Genomic DNA, 18,674 nt, shown 5'->3' on the forward strand with positions numbered 1-18,674 from the left:
AAAAAGTGCAGATCATTGTGGGAAGTGATATCTGGTTAGCAAAACTCTCATAAAATGTGTACAATTAAACCTGCACATTTTGTCAGATGAAGGGGAAACTGCTCAATTAATACTCACGAGTATAGATAATATAATCTTACTCCTGGCTTCTGAGTCGTCTTCTAAAGAGCAGCTCAAGACAACACAGAGTGCTATTTACATTACAGTAACAATAGATGCTGTCTTTATTAAAAAAATCTATTGTTATTTCTTTTAAACAACACAAATAACTTCCAACCTTTTGAGAAGAGTTCAATACTGCATATACCCACTGCTATCTCAGAACATATTTTACCCTTGGCCTATACCAATGCCCATAGTAGATATTCGGCTGACATTCAATCAAAAAAACATTGCAAGCCTGTTACGTGCCAGGCACTGTTCTGGTGTGGAAACTTATCTCTGAGCAAAACAGATGACATCTCTGCCTCATGGAGATTTGTTTTGAGTGGGGATGAAACAAACCATACAGCAAACAAAAAGATGCTTAACCATAGCATGTCAGATGCTGATAAAGCCCATTAAAAGCATGTGGAGGTGCTACCTCAGGGGTATTGCCATTTATATAAAATGATAAGAAAAGGGCTCTTTAAGGATGTGACATTTGAAAGAGAGGCATAAAGTAAAAGAATACACTATTTAAGATATTTAGGGAGGACAGAAACAAGCTCTAAAACATCATCCTAGCATTGGAGGGAGTTAGGGGCAGGTGGCAGGACACTAGAGGAGACAGTTGGATAGCTGAGCAAAGTGTGCAGGAGATCTTACAGTCCCCTGGAGTTGTCATGAAAGCATTGGATTTTACTCTGACTCAAGTTGAAAGCTAGTAGGAGAAAAGGTGGGAGGTCAGGAAAACAGGCAAAAACGATAAGATTAACACAGGTGAGACATGAGGGCGACCAGTGTTGTAACAGCAGTTTGGGGTATATTTTGCTCATCAGATGAGGGTATGGGAGAAAGAGACTTCAGGATGATACCAAGTTCTTGGAAGTAAGCAACTAGAATGCCAAAGTTAGAATGGCCATTAGCTGAGTGGGCATTTGGACAGTGGGGGGACATAAGTTTGAGATGCCTATTGGATATCCATCTGGAGGCATCTAAAAGGCCATAAATGGAGGAGAGAGCCCTCTATAAATTCATAGTTATTGGTATATAAATGACATTTAAAACAATGAAATTGGCAATTGGTTGGGAATATTTAACAAATGAGAATCTTCGGGGGTGCCTGGTGGCTCAGTCTCTGTTAAGTGACCGACTCTTGGTTTTGGCTCAGATCATAATCTCATGGATTGTGAGACTGAACCCTGCATCTGGCTCCACACTCAGCAGGGAGTCTGCTTGAAGATTCCCTCACTCTACCCCTCCCCCAACTTGTGTGCATAGTCTCGCTCACTCTCAATCTCTCTCTAAAAAGAAATAAACAAATTTTAAAAAATGAGAGTCTATGGGGTGCCTTCATGGCTCAGTCATTAAGCGTCTACCTTCGGCTCATGTCATGATCCCAGGGTCCTGGGATCGAGCCCCGCATCAGGCTCCCTGCTCAGTGGGAAGCCTGCTTCTCCCTCTCCCACTCCCCCTGCTGGTGTTCCCTCTCTCACTGTGTCTTTCTCTGTCCAATAAATAAATAAAATATTTTTAAAAAAATGAGAATCTATGAAGAGCCATTAACATTACTGGATCATTCTGAGTAACTTTTGGTCCTCTCTCATTCTCCATAATAATGCAAGCACCAAAACATATTCCAAGAATAAATTTCCTTTCACACATAAAAAATAACATTGTCATTTTTACACATTTCTGTTAAATAGAAAATAGGTTATATATGATATATACAAGTATATATAACAATGCATGATTTAAACTATAAAATACTGCATATATATTCATATATACATACATATATGTGCAATGAAATGTTTTAATATACATAAAATTGTTGGAAAACAGATGTTATGAAAATAATTGAATGTGGTATAACTCAGAGCTGTCATTTATATGTGGAATAAGACATCTCTCTCTTTTCCATTGTATGTAATTCTTTTCTATTTCTACCATTTAAAAGGCCTTATGACCTGTAATGTTCATGGTATCAGTTTATGTTTCTACATCAATAAAATACAACCACATAACCTTCATAACTCTGATTTTATATAAATACAAAGCATGCAAGTATTTCTTGGTCCAAAATAATTTTTATTTCTGCAATTCAATTGGGCAAATGTCTTAGTCAATGTCTATAACCGATCTATTCTCTAGCATTTACTGTATTAGCTTTCAAATTATCAAAGCAATTAATAAATATATTCTGTTAGTTTATCTTAAGATTAGATGGTTATGACCTTTGTTTATTTGAAAGCATCTCCCCGAGAACAAGAGGAATAGGGAAGGAGACAAAGCAAACAAAATTAATTCTGAGTATTTGGGTTTTTTTAAGATTTTATTAATTTGAGAGAGACAGAGCACAGAAGCAGGGGGAGAGGCAGAGGGAGAGAGAAAGGGAGAAGTAGACTCTCCACTGAGCAGGCCCCTGGGATCACGACCTGAGCTGAAGGCAGACGCTTAACCAACTGAGCCACCCAGGCACCTCAAATTCTGAATATTTGTTATTCTATTTCCTGTGTTTGTACACACTACCTTTTGGGTCATCCTGATGGAATGTCACTGCAGAAAGGAAGACTGTCCACTGCAGGCCATTTACTATCCTAAGACTAAACTGGGCTGAGTGGGAGCACATACCTGCTCTGCTCCACACTCAGTCTAATTTCTACATTGCAGCCCAATGCTTCCATGTCACCAGGGACCGAGGATGCTGCGCTTGAGGCCCAAAGGTCACACGAGGGGCTGAAGACAAAAGAAAGCATGGCTGGGAAGGATGTTGGCAGAAGTGGTGGACAGAGCAACTGCTATCTGTCTCATTTCAATGTCTGCAAGCTTAGACTGTCTCCAAGCAGAAAGGGAAAACAATACCTAATAAGGACAACACTTCCTTGTCCAATGAAAAAAACTGAATTTATTATTTTTAGTGCTTTGATGATATTCACAAAAATTTCACATTCTGTATATTAACCAACTACAGTTTCATCAGCCTTTTGTCCCTAAGTCAAGAAGCTGAAGTCCATAAAGAGGTATACCCTGGAGATACTGCAGGTTCAGTTCTTGACTACTGCAACAGAGTGAATATCACAATAGAGTCAAATGGATTTTTTTGTTTTCCAGGGCATATAAAAGTTACATTTACACTCTACCATAGTCTATCAAGTGTGATAGATGGACAAGCCTTAATAAAAAAAATACTGTATTGCTAAAACATGCTAACAATCATCTGAGATTTCAGGTAGTCATAATGTTTTTGCTTGTAGGGGGTCCCACCTCAATGTTGATTGTTGCTAACTGATCAGACCCATGGTTGCTCAAGGTTGGGGTGGCTGCGGTAAGTTCTTAAAATAAGAAAGCAATAAAGTTTGCTGCATTGATTGACTTTTTTCTGCACGAACAATTTCTCTGTAGCATGTGCTACTGTTTAATAGCATTTTACCCACAGTAAAACTTCTTTCAAAATGGGAGCCAATCCTCTCAAACCCTGCTGCTACTTTATCAACTAAGTTTATGTAATATTCTAAGTCTTTTGTTGTCATCTCTACAATCTTCACAGCTTCTGCACCAGGAGTAGTTTCCTTCTCAAGAAACCACTTTCTTTGCTCATGAATAAGAAGTAACTCCTTATCCATTAAAGCTTTATCATGAGATTGTAACAATTCAGTCACATCTTCAGATTCCACTTCTAATTCTAATTCTCTGTATTTTTAACACATTTATAGTTACTTGCTGCACTGAGGTCCTGAACCCCTCAAAGTCATCCATGATGGTTGGAATCAACTTCTTCTAAACTCCTATTAATGCTGATATTTTGGTTTCTTCCCATGAATCACAAATGTTTTTAATGGCATCCAGGATGATGAATCCTTTCCAGAAGGTTTACAATTTACTTTGCCCAGGTCCATCAGAGGAATCACTATCTATGGCAGCTGTAGCTTTACAAAATGTATTTCTTAAATAGTAAGACTTGAAAGTTGAAATTGCACCTTGATCAATGGGCTTCATAATGAATGTTATGTTAGCAAGCATGAAAACAACATTACAATATTAACATCAGAGATCACTGATCAAAGATCACCATAACAAATATAATAATAATGAAAATATTTGAAATATTGTTAGAATAACCAAAGTGTAGCACAGAGACATGAAGTGAGAAAATGCTGTTGGAAAAATGGCACCAATAGACTTGCTCAGTGCAAGTTTGTCACACACTTTCAATTTCTAAAAGACACAGAATCTACAAAGCTCAATATAAAGTGCAGCACAATAAAATGAGATTTGCCTGTGTTATACAAATATTCTTACATGATTTGCAAATTTTATATGAGAACATCAAGAGGAGGATACTATTGGATGCATACTGTTTGAATTGTTATATTAAGGAATTCTTTAAAATAAAATTGCCTGTTACATGTAATGCCTTTTGAAGAATCTGTATGTACTTCTCATCTATTCTCCTCCTACTACTGGTAAACAAGAAGATGGATCAATAGGTTGTTGGAATCACAAATGATGGAATCATTTACCATCTTCAAAAGAATTCTTACAACTTAGGGTAGTGGAGAAAGAGCATTGCCTTGGTGTTCAATTGATCAAGGTTGTATTTCCATATTTTCTACTGACTGTGCAAAAATTGGCCCAGGGAATGGATGCCACCAAAGCTCTCTATTGCATAGAGAGATGTCTGTTGATGACTTCCACACAGGATATGGTTGCTGATAAATTTTTTCCATTGAGTAAGAGTCTTATCTCTCATCTCTGTGACATTCCTGATTTCTCTTTCTATAATGTGTATGGTTATGATAGAACTGATACAACACCAGAGAAAAGTAACCTTCAAGAGTTATAAAGATAGTCTAATTCTAGGTCATCATCAAAGAAATGGGTCCATTTCTCTTAATTCCAAGCACTTGGTCAAAAGACTGCCCAACAATTTCAAGGATGGAAGGACTTCTCATTCAAATGCTTAGTTGGACTAAAGTAAAACATATCCAGGTCTTTACATTTGCCGGAAAGTCATGTTATGCAGAAAATGAGCAAGGGGACATTCACATGTTGGACAAAAGTAAAGGAACTGTCCTGATGGACAGGACTAATCCCACTTCAGGGTGGCATACTTTCTAAGAACAGTTTAGAGACATAAATCACTCATATATGGAACATAAGGAATAACACAGAGGACAACAGGGGAAGGGAGGGAAAACTGAACGGGAAGAAATCAGAGAGGGAGACAAACCATGACAGACTCTGGACTCCAGGAAACAAACTGAAGTTTACAGAGGGGAGTGGGGTGGGGGATGGGGGATGGGGTGACTGGGTGATGGGTATTGAGGAGGGCATGTGTTGTGATGAGCACTGGGTGTTATACACAACTAATGAATAGTTGAACACTGCATCAGAAACTAATGATGTACTATATGCTGGCTAACAACATAATCAAAAACATTTATTGAGAAAATTCTTTATAGGATTCCAATTTGTTGTGGCCAACAAAACATAATTGAGAGAAAATTTATTCACTCCTGTGAAATGTTCTCCTTTCCAAAGACATAGATATATAAACACACACATGTGCATTTGTGTATTTGCCTGTGTAGGGGGATGTGTTTCGTCATTTTGTGCTCTGGAGATATTGGTTATGATGTTTTGGAAATAATAAATAACTATTTGATATATTTTTGTTTTATCAAAACATGAAATAAAGTTCAGTTTTGCTTTAGCATTACTATACAAATTATTCATTCTTTTACTATGTCATGTTTTCTCTGAACAACAGCCAATGGTCTTAATAGTACCTAATGGTCTTAATAGTACCTAAGATAATTCTTAGGGATAGAGTTATGGCTACTTTTATTTCAAAAGATAATTTCACTACTTTTATTTTTGTTTCCCTAGGGTGTATTCATCCTTCAGCCATTCATTATGTACTATTATTGTCTAGTTTCTATATGCCATATTAACATGATTATCTGATTAGTTGGTTGAGAGAAAGAGCAGTGACATGTTAGTAGGAATCAGCATCAAATTGCTGAAGCTTGTCTTCTGGACCCAATAATTCCAATGATATAGCATTGATAATTTGCTTCATCTCCTTTATCCCAGAATCATCACTCTTATATCAGGAATTATAATTATAGCTACCTTATAAAGTTATTGGTATGAATAAGTATGCTAAAAAAGGGCACTTAATCAGCATTGAAAAATGTTAGTGATTTCTTTCTTTTTTTTTTAGTTTTTTTTCTTTTTATTATGTTCAGTTAGTCAGCATATAGTACAATAAATAGTTCTTTTAAAAGCTAGGAACAAGGTCAATTTTGACAAGATCCAACTGTTGATAGATGCAAACCCTCTAACACTGTTTGTGGGAATGCAAACTCGTGCAGCGACTCATGAAAACAGTACAGGGGTCCTCAAAAAGTTAAAAATAGAACTACCCAGGGATGCCTGAGTGGCTCAGTTGGTTAAGTATCTGCCTTTAGCACAGGTCATGATCCCAGGTCCTGGGTTTGAGTCCCACATAAGGCTCCTTGCTCAGCAGGGAGACTGCTTCTCCCTCTGCTGCTCCCCCTGCTTGTGTTCTTTCTCTCAAATAAATAAATAAAATGTTTAAAACAACAAAAAATGTGTTAATTGAAAATATTTCAGATATTTTGGAGCTTGGCCAAAAACTTTATTCCTTACAGGTGTACTATAATTTTAAAGCTGTTAAGCTAAAAGGGGAAACAAACAATGAAATCTAATCACATAAGTTAAATTTCATAAATCTGGTTCATGTATGTCTTTAAAAAAACAAAAAACTTGGCCCACTGCAAAACCCATTTCTTACAGTATATGTCCTGACATATTTAATGTAACCATCACAGGCCTATAAGACCATACTTTAAAAGTTCATGATCTAGGGGCGCCTGGGTGGCACAGCGGTTAAGCGTCTGCCTTCAGCTCAGGGCGTGATCCTGGCGTTATGGGATCGAGCCCCACATCAGGCTCCTCCGCTATGAGCCTGCTTCGCTTCTTCCTCTCCCACTCCCCCTGCTTGTGTTCCCTCTCTCGCTGGCTGTCTCTATCTCTGTCGAATAAATAAATAAAATCTTTAAAAAAAAAAAAAGTTCATGATCTAGTGAGGACAGAGAGCAGCATGGGTCCAGAGAGTTGGATCCTCATGTGTTCCTTCTACTTCAGTGACTGAGTAGTTGTAACCTTGAGTTTCTCTAATCTTCACTGTTTATACTTTATAAAGTGGGATGTGAGCAATGGGTGCAATTTATTCAACTCTTTAAAATATGCAAAGGATAAGGAACAGGACGTAGACAATGTTCAGTGTATGTTGCTGAGCTTCTATAGAACAATATAAATCATAGAAGTTGATATCATTCTAAACAATAACAAAATAACAATCACAATACTTTTATTAGTAAAATGTATAATAGCACAAATATAATTATTGATAATAATAAAATTATATGATTAAAAATTGGAACTGAAAATTATCTATGACCCTATATCTTTTTTAAAAAAAGACATTCTAAAACAACTTGAAGGAGATTTCAATGCTTTTCTGCAATGTTCCTTCATGGATGAAGGCCTCAGAAAGGGCTTGTATCTGGTTTCCACCAGTACTAAATCTTTATGTGCACCTGTGTAAATAATAATATAAGGTTTTGGAAGGTGAAACAGATTTAAGATCTCATACGGTAGTAAATTTGCAAGGTAGAAAACTTCTATAAACAAAAATCCAAAAGTATTAAGTTTAAGAAGGATTACCAAAAACCTAAAGTAGACCTGAAGGAATTTATGCTGAGTTGAGGATTACAAATTATTTTCTTCTTACATGATGAATCCTTGAGATTGGCACCAAATGGATTTGGGCAACAAAGCCAATTTTCTAGCTTTCTCCTTACACAAAAAGTATGCTCTAACTGCACATACAAAATTTTAGTAACCAGAAAATTATTATGGAAGATGTTTCAATTATTTAAAATACTTTCTAAAAATATTCAACTTATTCATATTTTATGAGTATTATATAAATTTCACTTGAAATGTCTTTCATTTGGAAGATTTTCCTAACATACAGTCTCATATTTTATTAAAATTATTGGAATAAATTACAATATTAGGATTTAGATCAGCAATGCTCCCAGTGTTTATTTTCAGAATTAGCCAGTCTATGCTTCTAGTCAGACTGAAGGGGAATAGATTTCTGCAACATGAAGTTGTGATAATTCATAAACATATTGTTCTTAAACCCAGTTAGATGTGGAAGGAATATCCCATAAATAATTAGATATTAAGAAAGACAGGGATGGGTTTTGGTTATTTGGAAAACAAGATTGGATATCTTTTGTGTATAACATTATCAAGAAGGGGAAATGACCGAATTATTTATTCCCACATCTTATTGCTAAGAGATACTTATCCGCTTTAAATAGGACCTTGAGTTATTTTAGAAGCTTTATGAAAGCATTTTAAGTCTGTAAATATTAAAACAAAAAAGATAAAATTTGAAGAATCATCAGATAGGTTTCAGAAGTCATGTACAATTATTGAAAATATTGGACAAATTCATGTTTTGTTCATATCTGACATACAAAAGGTAGTGCAAACAGTATAACTTAAAGAAAAAAAGTAATACATAAGAATGAGGTTGAAATGTGTGTCATTACATTGGACAAGTGCAAATATTGGAAACCTCCAGTTGAAAAGAAATCAAAGCAGGGAAAGGGTATTAAACTATGACTTTGAGCTTTCAAGAGCATACAAAGGTCAATAAAACAAATTTCTAAAAATGAGATTTGATTAATTAATATCCTGGGGCTTGAAAGATGCTTTGGAAAAATAGAAATAAGTACTTTATACAAAGTTGGAATTCTAATGGAAGAGCAGGTACATGCTAAAATATTAATAAATCCAAGACAATTCTAAAATAACAAAATAAAAGATAAAGTCATGTTTTTATCAATGATGATCATTGTGTTTTAATAAGAAAGGAAGCTGGATTTGCAGTAGCTGGCACTGGCATTGTGGACAGCAGTCAGCCTGTCCTTGCTGACCCATGGTATTTCCACAGACAGAGATCAGGGTAAGAGAAACCAGTTCTTATCCAGCACAGTAACACTACCTTAGTTTACAGTTTGTAAAGCCTCTTAAAAATCACCAGGGAAATATACAGGGAAAAAAAAGAAAACATACCTTAAGAAGCTTGGATTTAGGAAGTTATTGCATGTTTTAGGGCAATTTAATTCTCTAGTGATACACTAAAACACTAAGAACTTTAATCATTTTTAAATGACAATAAAATGCAAAACAATTGATATTTTTAAAGAATAATTATGAAAATGAAAACGGATACAAATTTACTCAGAAAATGCAGACACATCTTTTTTTACTGAGATGGTTTCCCTAAAAAATAGGTTGTTTTTTTCAAAAGTGTTAACTTCAAAGTCAAATAATATCCTTTCAATTAATACAAGCCATTGACATAAAATTCTACTAAAAATAATTCTTTATCTAAATTACAGTTTTTGGAAGAATTCTTGTCTCTAATAAACCACTAGCATTTGCCTAATAATGATATCAATACACTCTGATGCCACATACTATCTTCTACATTTTGTGTCTTGTACTATCTTCATTTATGTGTATACTGCATATTTGTATATTGTTGTATATTTTCTTATTTTTGCTTTTATCTGAAATTAGATCATAAAAAGTTTTGGAGCAGCTCTTTTCTGTTCAAAATGCTAGTAGTGAGGGTAAAAGGAATAATACTGGATTTAGCTTTTTAATCACCAGTATAATAACTATGAGGTACAGGAATATATTTGATATCAAAATATGAAGATCATGAAAAAATTCACTTATTTATATAATTCTTTCTATATGGGATTATTCCATTATTTTAATTTGATAAAATTATTTTTCCATTTATCTCTCTTTATTCTACTCATTTTAACAATTCTTTTTAGTTGCTTTGTATTTGAGCAAAATTTTAATCAGCATTGTCTTAGAATGTTCTTTACCAGCCTGACTGCCTTTAGGCATGATTTGCTGCATCTACTCTACATGAGGCAGGCTTGTTTTTCTTGTATGTTTGTTTTACAGTTCTCTTTATTTAGCAAATCCTGAAATATAATAATTTTATTACAATCACATGAAGACAATTTGCATGTGAATTACAAGGACTTATTTCTTGAACCATTTGATAATTGCCAATGTGATACGTCATCACCCTCCACCCCCATATTTTCCTATGTAGTTTTAACAAATAAGAATATTAAGATATTCTCCCATATCACTATAATACAACCTTCAGAACAAGGAATTTGACATTGTATATTGTTGCCCTATGGTCCTTATAATTCATTCATAATTCACCAGTTCAGAATCTTCTTGGTATGGAGTTGTCATGGCTCTTTAGTTGCCTTGAATGGGAAGAGCGCCTGGTTTTGCCCTGACTCTAATAGCTTTGATGCTACTTTTTTTTTTTTTTTGAGAGAGAGAGAGAGAGAGCAGGGGAGGGGCAGAGGGAGAGGGAGAGAGAATCTTAAGCAGGCTCCAGGCCCTGAACAGAGCCCCACTGGGGGCTCAATCTCAGGACCCTGAGACCATGGCCTGAGCTGACATCAAAAGTCAGATGCTTAACTGATTGAGCCACTCACGTGCCCATAATAGCTTCGACCACTATTGAAGCTTTGACACTACTGAAGACTGCATGCCAGTTATGCTGTAGACTGTGCCTTACATGGGTTTTCTGACATTTCCTCATGATTAGAATAGATTAGATCACATCACACTAGATTAAATTATGTTGGGTTTCCCCATTATTACATTAAGTTAGATCAGATGTTTCTCATGGTTAGATAAGGTTTATTATACAGTTTTAGGAGGAATGTCACAGACCTGATATTCTTCTTCTAATTGTGGTATTCTACCATCATACTGTCAGGCATAATGGTTTTGATTTGTTCCATTAACAAAATGTTCATTTTGATCAACTTGTGAAGACTGTGAAGTCCCCTATGAAGTTACTCTTTTCTCTTTTGAAATTGTAATAAGTACTGTGTAGGGAGGTACTTTGAAACTATGTAAGTGCTCTGCTTCTTATTAAATTTTCCACCTATTTACTTATTTCTATGAAGATAGATTCATGGTTTCCTATTTCCAACATCAGTTTGTCCCAAATTTGCCCACAGGTGCCCCTGAAGCAGTTCTGTGTCTTTCGACATATTTCCATCATTCTTTGAGCACTTTCTGATTTTCTGGGACAGTAAAATTATTTAACCTTATCTTTTACTTTTCATGCTGCATTTAGGCCATCACCAATTTTTCTATAGGGTTCTAGCTCCTTGTAGTGGAGATGGTATTAAGAAAGTGATAGCTGGCTGTTGGGTGTGCTACTTGCTGTTGGGCACTCTCTGAACCAGGTTCTCTCAGGAGGCAGGGTAAGGTCTATACGTGCACATACACACACGCACACACACAAGCACACACACACACTTGTATAAATGTGTGTAAGCACACCTATATTTATTTGTATAGCTAACTATAGACACACACACATGCACACATACACACACACAAACACATAAAACCAATTTCATAACACTATTTCTAACTCTAATCCAGCTCTATTGGGTTTATTTTAGTCTGTCCTGCCATATTTGGAACTCTTATGCCTGACAGTGAGAAATCAGGCTCCCATCCCCCATCCCCCATATCTACTTAGTTGATCCATCCCTTTCTCTCTTTCCCCATCTCTCACCAATACACATATGAAAGCTCTCCTCACTCAGCCCAGCCAGCCATAATATCTTGGTATTTTTTTCTGAAAATGATTTTGTAAGAATATCACTGTGACTATACTAACCACTATGTATATCTGATCAAGAATTTAAATCTAAAACATATAATGTTAGTATGTAAAGCAGTGTTCTAAAACTTAAAAACGAAAGATTGTCTTTCTAAAAGGCTTGCTCTTCCTCAGTCTACTGCTGGCTCTGAAAGGGGTAGGCTTTAAATATCTACAAACAAGTAGTCCTCCTCCTTTGCAGGATTGCTAGCCACGTGATATTAGGAGGTTCATACAATTCAACTATTTTGAACTAGGTCGGATACTCCATTCACACTTCCTGGGTTTCCCCATGTCCAATTGGTTGACAGGATAATTACTGTGACTTGGCTTTCACATCATGCAGATAGGTCCTGTCATTCTCTCACGAAGAAGCACCTGATCACTGGAATTGAACTACTAAATCCAGGTGTAGGATGAGATCCAGGTTACATGAGGAGCTGTACCTGAGCATGGGACTTTGGGTATTCTCCAGCTGAGAAGTAACACAGGTGCCCAGTTAGGTACAGAGAAAACACAGGGAGTAACTTCACTTTCCTGTAGAAGCTGATATTATAAAGTTATTTCCATTTGAAGAGATGATCAAAGAATATACAGCACCCAAAATCATAGGGGAAAAAGTGGTAAAGAATTGTGTTAGATAGTTAATAAAATAAAATGCATTTTTACAAATTTTCCAATGTTTCTAGTATTTCTCAACTTTTTAAATTATTCCGTATTGTGATTTTTTTCTCATTCTAAATATTCACTTTCATGCCCAATTTTATATTCCTAGTTTTATATATATATATTTTGGTAATGAGGCTCTCAAATTGAATACGTGAGAGGTCCCAGGACATCTGGATACACTCCTATTGATCACCACATGAGATCCTCTAATGGCAGTATACCCAATACTAAGAATCAGTATGCTGTCAGTTAATTGTCTAGAGTATTGGTTTTGCCACTTTATATAAAAAGTATGTGTTGGTCATTCCTTCTTCCAGTTTCAGAAAATATAACAGAATTCCAGTTTCTGTTTTTCCTTTTTTCTCTAATCTCCATGGTATTTCAGGTTCCTCACCAATTGCCCTTCCTAAATTTGAGACATGTAACATCTGAGATTTCCATTAGGCACGCCAGTGGACAGGCACATTGGAGTCTGGGCAGGACATGTGCACTGGGGGTTATCAGGGTAGAAATGCCAGTTTTCCTGCTGTGTCAGATGGGTAAGACCTCTTATATTGGAGAAGTTGGCCTGGCCTTAGTCATGAGTGAGGACAGTCATCTCTTGAACAGGGTAGCCAGTGGGTATTTGCAAAGCTGACAGACTTTGTAAGTAGGAAACAGGATTATCAATTAAGATTGAGAATGAGAAGTATTTATTAATTTTGAAGGAAAAGAAGAAGGTTTAACCTAGGTTTCGGTTGATTAGATAAGAGGACAGAATTCTGTGAGACAGAATTAAAGGCTTTCTTGACGTGCAAGCTCAGAATTCAACACGTGGTGAGTTTTTTTCCAGCTGCATTCAACTACACTGTGGTCTTAGAGTTGGAGCTCAGGCACTCATTTTGCCCAAAGAATAAGTTAAACCAGGGCAGTGGGAGAGGACTGGCCTCCACAGGCCTGTGGCTGTCATGAGGGTAATTACCACTGCAGGTCTCTGTACAGTCTTCTACTCTGCCCCTCTTCTCGCCCTGCTCTTCTCCAGCCCACTGCCCATGCTTTGTTGGAATGGGTTGTCTCTACCCCAGGATCTTGGCAGCAGCCCTGGAGCCCCCACCCCATCCCTCTAATCCTGTCTCACGCGGCAGTTAGAAGACTATTTTGAAAAAGGCAAACTCAGTCACTGTTCAGGCTTGAAATCCTTAGGGGGCTCCTTTGTTCTTCAGAAAAGTTTTATATTTCTTATTATTGCCTTTTAACAGCTTCCCCCCACGCAAACATCAGCATTAGCTTCCATACCCAAGCAAATTACAGGCACACTGAAAGTTCTTTAGTTGTTTAAATGACACGTATTTCTTTGTACACATTACTTCCTATGCCCACAATGCCCCTTTCTTCTCCCACTCACCAAACCCCAATCCCAACCAAAACACATCATCTGAACCCTTTAATAATCATTTATATTTCAAGTTTATTTCAGGCCTCCTCCAAAATGCCCTTCCTAAATTCCTTAGTCAGCTAGGCTTTTTGTGAGCTCAGTCCTCCTGTCCAATTGCACCGAATCCCTAATACCTAGCTGAGTGCTTGGCACATCTAGAGTACTTCATGAGTATTTGTAATATGAATTAATTCATAAAAATACATCTACATATCAATTTATGAATTGCCAACATTCACAGCATCCTATGCTTTCTTAGCTCCACTGAACAGAAGAAATTGATGTTTAAAGTGCCTAATATATTTGCAAAGTGTAATGTATTTAGTGACAGAGTTATCATTTTTTGTCAAGATTCTCTTGTTCTGAAAATTTTGTTCTCTCATCACCTGTTTGGCTTTCTCATTTTCATTTCTTTCTTATTTAACAGTGCTTATTCTGACAGAGAAAAAGGTAATATAGTATAATATTGAAGAGCAAAGATTTTTGAGACAGACTGTAAGATTCAAATCTTTACTTCTGCCATTTACTGGCTATTGTGATCTTGAGCTGTTAAACTTTCTTGGCCTTGGTTTCTATATATGTGAAATGGGAATAATAATGGCCTCATAGTGGTGTTGTAAAGAGTAAATAAATTATGATATCGAGAAACTGAGAATAATACCTGGCACATACGTGTAAAATATATATACTGGGTAACTATTATTGCTTCATTTTTCTTATTACTGGTATAGCTTCATATCAGAAGAGAGAGGAAAGGTATCACTCTATTAGTGATACCAGGCCATATGTTCTGCTGTCCAGATCATTAAACAGTGCCTTTAAATTTGCCTTACGTGAGAGATCCCTTTCTGGAAACTGAAGTCTACAATCCATACATCTGCACAGGGCTGTTACCTCATCACAGTAGATGGCTGGGTTACAGAAGACCCCCTTCAGAATTGCTTCCCAGACCCAACTCTCTGAGGCTGGACTCCTTGTCAAGCCAATCATCCCCCAGGCACTGAACTGAATGTAGGAAAAGTATCCATTTAACATTGAGTCTTATGTTCACTCCTCTATTCTTGTGCTGTATGAAATTTTCATTTGGGAAAAAGAATCCTCAGCGGACAATTTTGGGTGTCAGATGTAAATCCATGAAACACAGAAAATTAGTGGTGCATTGATTAATGCTAGGAGAGCTTTCTTATTTACATATCAGTAAGAGTAAAATTATATTTTATGAGTGTCTAAAAACATTTATCTCCGGCTCTCACTAACTTATGTAAAAATTTTCCCAAAGCAACTAATGAGCTTATAGGAAATTTTATGGGCAAAGATAAATGAGAAGTGCTCTTTGTTGTTTTTTTTTAGTCTCTTATTTATGTATTTATTTTATAATTTTTATTTTGTTATATTAGTCACCATACAGTGAGAAGGGCTCTTTGATTTTAATTTGGGCAGAGAGCAAAATGCACGGGCACTTCTAGATATTTGCAATGGCAGTATAAATTGGTATGGCTTTTCTAGGAAGGAATTTAGATATCTAAAATTAACATCTTGAATATGTTGAAATGTTTTCCACCCAGGATTTCCAAAACTCAGAATTTAGATTAAAAGAAATAACTAGAAAGTTACATAAAATGTGGGCAAACATCAATTCTTTGCTATCCATTGTGTGTGTGTGTGTGCTTTCATGTTAACTTTATGTCTGTATCACCCTAACAATATGTAAACTCAATGAAAGAGGGGACTTTTCTGCTTTTTCCCCCCCAGCCATATAATGAGCACTTAACAGATTACCTGGTATATATCAAAATCAACCACTATCTATTATATTAATTAGTCATTGTTGTGATGTCTGATAGAACAAATGAGGAAGCACCTAAACAGCTAAATAAATATGGCCAAATGATGAGATAGATTAAATCTACCAAAAGGTCAAAGTTTTTTTTTAAGTATATTGATTAACATAAAATACTCAACATTTTTACATGAGAAAAGGTTACAAACCATATAATCCTAATATTGTACAAAATTTTTTTAAAGAAAATTAAGCATTGCGTGGTTACATGGAGCCACACATAATTCTTATTCTCTCCTTTAAAATTGTCCTTAAGTAATACAATAAACTGCATTATTTTTAAATGCTCAGTAAGCTTTTTTTTTTTTTTTTTTAATAGAGGCTTCTAAAGACCATGTAGATACTTGGAAAATTATTCGGAAGTAATTTAAATCTAAATAAGAATGTAGACACGCATCCCGGATTACTGCTATGCAAAAGTTACATTAACATAGGGCTAAAGAATTGACAAATGAAACTGACTTGTTAGAGTAGTGAGTTTCTGGGGTTTTTTCTATATCTTTTCTTTCTCCTCTTCCCTCCCTCCCCTCTTCCTCCCTCCCTCCCTTCAGTCCTTCCTCCCCCCACTTCCTTCTTTTTCCCCTCTCTCTCTTTAATTCTTTCTTCTTAATTTCACCAGTTTTTTGGCTGAAAATTTCAATTAGAATCTCATTCAATTAGATTAAATTAGAATTCCATTAGCAGGTTTGGTAATTATTTTAAAAAACTGGAGTTGAGTATGTTCTCCTTTTCTTCAGACACCTGTACATCTTTTAGGAGTTGCAAGGGCCTTCTTTAACTAACAATCAACTCAAGTATATCAGAGTTGTTCTTCCTCCATCAATCCCTAAATTGAACTAAAACCATACACAGTGATGAGCAAAGACCTATATTTTTATTCAGCTCTTGTGCTACTATGAACGTCAGCTTTAATCTAGGATTATTTTATGGGGAAGAAAAATTATGAACACTTCTGAGGTAATAACATTTTCTGTTTTCTCTGCCTTCAGATACTTTTGATACATTTCATTTATGTTGTAAATGTTCTAGCATTTTCTACTGAGTCTTTAACTAGAAGAAAATAATCAACATAAAATGCAGGGAACTTAGTTTTCCTTGGCTACACAAGCAAGGTAAACCTTAACAAGGATTTAATTATCATCTGTAGTACTTCCAAGCTCACAGACCTCAGAGTAAACGTTGAATGCAGATTATTATTTAGGCTTTATAAATTATTCCCATTTGCTTCTTAAAAATGGCTACAGAAACCATTTGGAATTTTACAGAGTTCTTGGTGACTTCCTAATCCAATTAGCTTGTGTATGGCCAGAACTTTAACTGATTTATGGCAATTATATATTCTTTGGCATACTCAGATAGATAACCTAACTCTGAGATTAAAAAAAAAAAAGGATCAGGATCTTTCTTTGCACACGCCTTCATATTTTCTGCATTTTCTAATTCCAAGTCTTCTCTAAGACTTTTTCTTTGTATTTTACTTTAAAAAAAGAAAAAAATATAATAATAATTGATGTTTAAATTAAGACTATTTTCAATTGAACTTTCTCTTTCTCCTTCAATGAACTCCTACTAAGCTTCTTTCCGTTCCTCTCCCCAGACAGAGGGACTACCGAATCTGTAAAGTAATTACTTAAACTGATATGAGGGTGCTTATATACTTCTCTGCATTCCATCTTTTATATATATTTTTATTTTCTTTATCTTTATCTTTTATATCCTTGCATCATTTGTTTTCATGAGCTACTATGAGCACAGAACCATTGGTAAGGAAAAGCCATGAAAATTTTCACTACCTATTGTTCATACCTTGAGAATCTTGCACATAATCTCATAAACCGAAAATGTTTTCTCTGCTCGGGTCCAGTCCCACGTTGTCACCTTTAAAAGATGAGAAACTAATATGTCATTTGTTTTAGAAAAATAACCCTGATTTTCCTCTTTATTTTACTTACATAATATAGTGTACAATGAAACTTTCCCATATGTACTATATATCTCAGTAGTGGTGCTATTTTTACAGAGGTCCATGTGTGGTATTTTGGTTTCCTCTCTTCTAAGTTTTATTACCATTTCTCTTCTGCTTTCAGCAAATGTTTTATGTTATATGTAACAATCTCCATTTGCCCAATATGACATATTTTAAATGATGTATGTATTATCTACATATAAATACTAAGTATTTATATTTCTCACATATAGTAATTCTGCTAACAGCTAAATACAAAGCAGAATACTAGATATCAATGCAGGCTTTAACTTTTTAAAAAGACATAACTTATATCAGGAAGTTATTTTAAGATATGAATGCCTTATAACATTGTGAAGGCACCAAACACTACAATGAAGTTATTTCACTTTCTTATGTTTAAGACTTATATTTGTCTGCCTAGTCATAAGAAATTACTCAGGAATATAGTAAAATATATAAATAATGGCTTTTTTCCTGCCTTCTGGGTGCTTTGAACTTTGTGTAGACATAGTCATTCAAAATAGCAGCAGGTCAGACTTGATATTTCCAAGAACCTATGTAATATCAGACTGGTAAGTGAGTGGTCTGGCATTTGATATTTATATTCAATAAATATTTATTGAGAATCTACTATTGTGTAAGGTACATGATTCCAAAAGAAAGATCTTAGGTGCAATACGTACCCATACATATTTAATACAAAGACCAATGACTAGAATACAGGATATCAAAATGTTATTTTTTAAAATTTAAACAGACCTGTGTCACATAGGTAAACATATTTTGACAGTCATAA

At 35.4% G+C, this 18,674-nt stretch overlaps 1 protein-coding gene across 2 annotated transcripts in view; it reads right to left on the reverse strand.

The window, feature by feature from the left end:
- SNTG1 (syntrophin gamma 1) overlaps positions 1–18,674 on the reverse strand; it is a 296,161-nt gene that overhangs the window by 66,974 nt on the left and 210,513 nt on the right. For both annotated transcript variants that reach the window (XM_045789165.1, XM_045789163.1), the window contains exon 13: positions 17,716–17,787. In XM_045789165.1, the coding sequence (XP_045645121.1) occupies positions 17,716–17,787 (72 nt within the window). The remainder of the gene's footprint in view (positions 1–17,715; positions 17,788–18,674) is intronic.

The sequence above is a fragment of the Ursus americanus genome, chromosome 9 (assembly GCF_024610735.1).
Source record: "Ursus americanus isolate L20-20 chromosome 9, mUrsAme1.1.p, whole genome shotgun sequence".
NCBI classification, from domain to species: Eukaryota; Metazoa; Chordata; class Mammalia; order Carnivora; family Ursidae; genus Ursus; species Ursus americanus.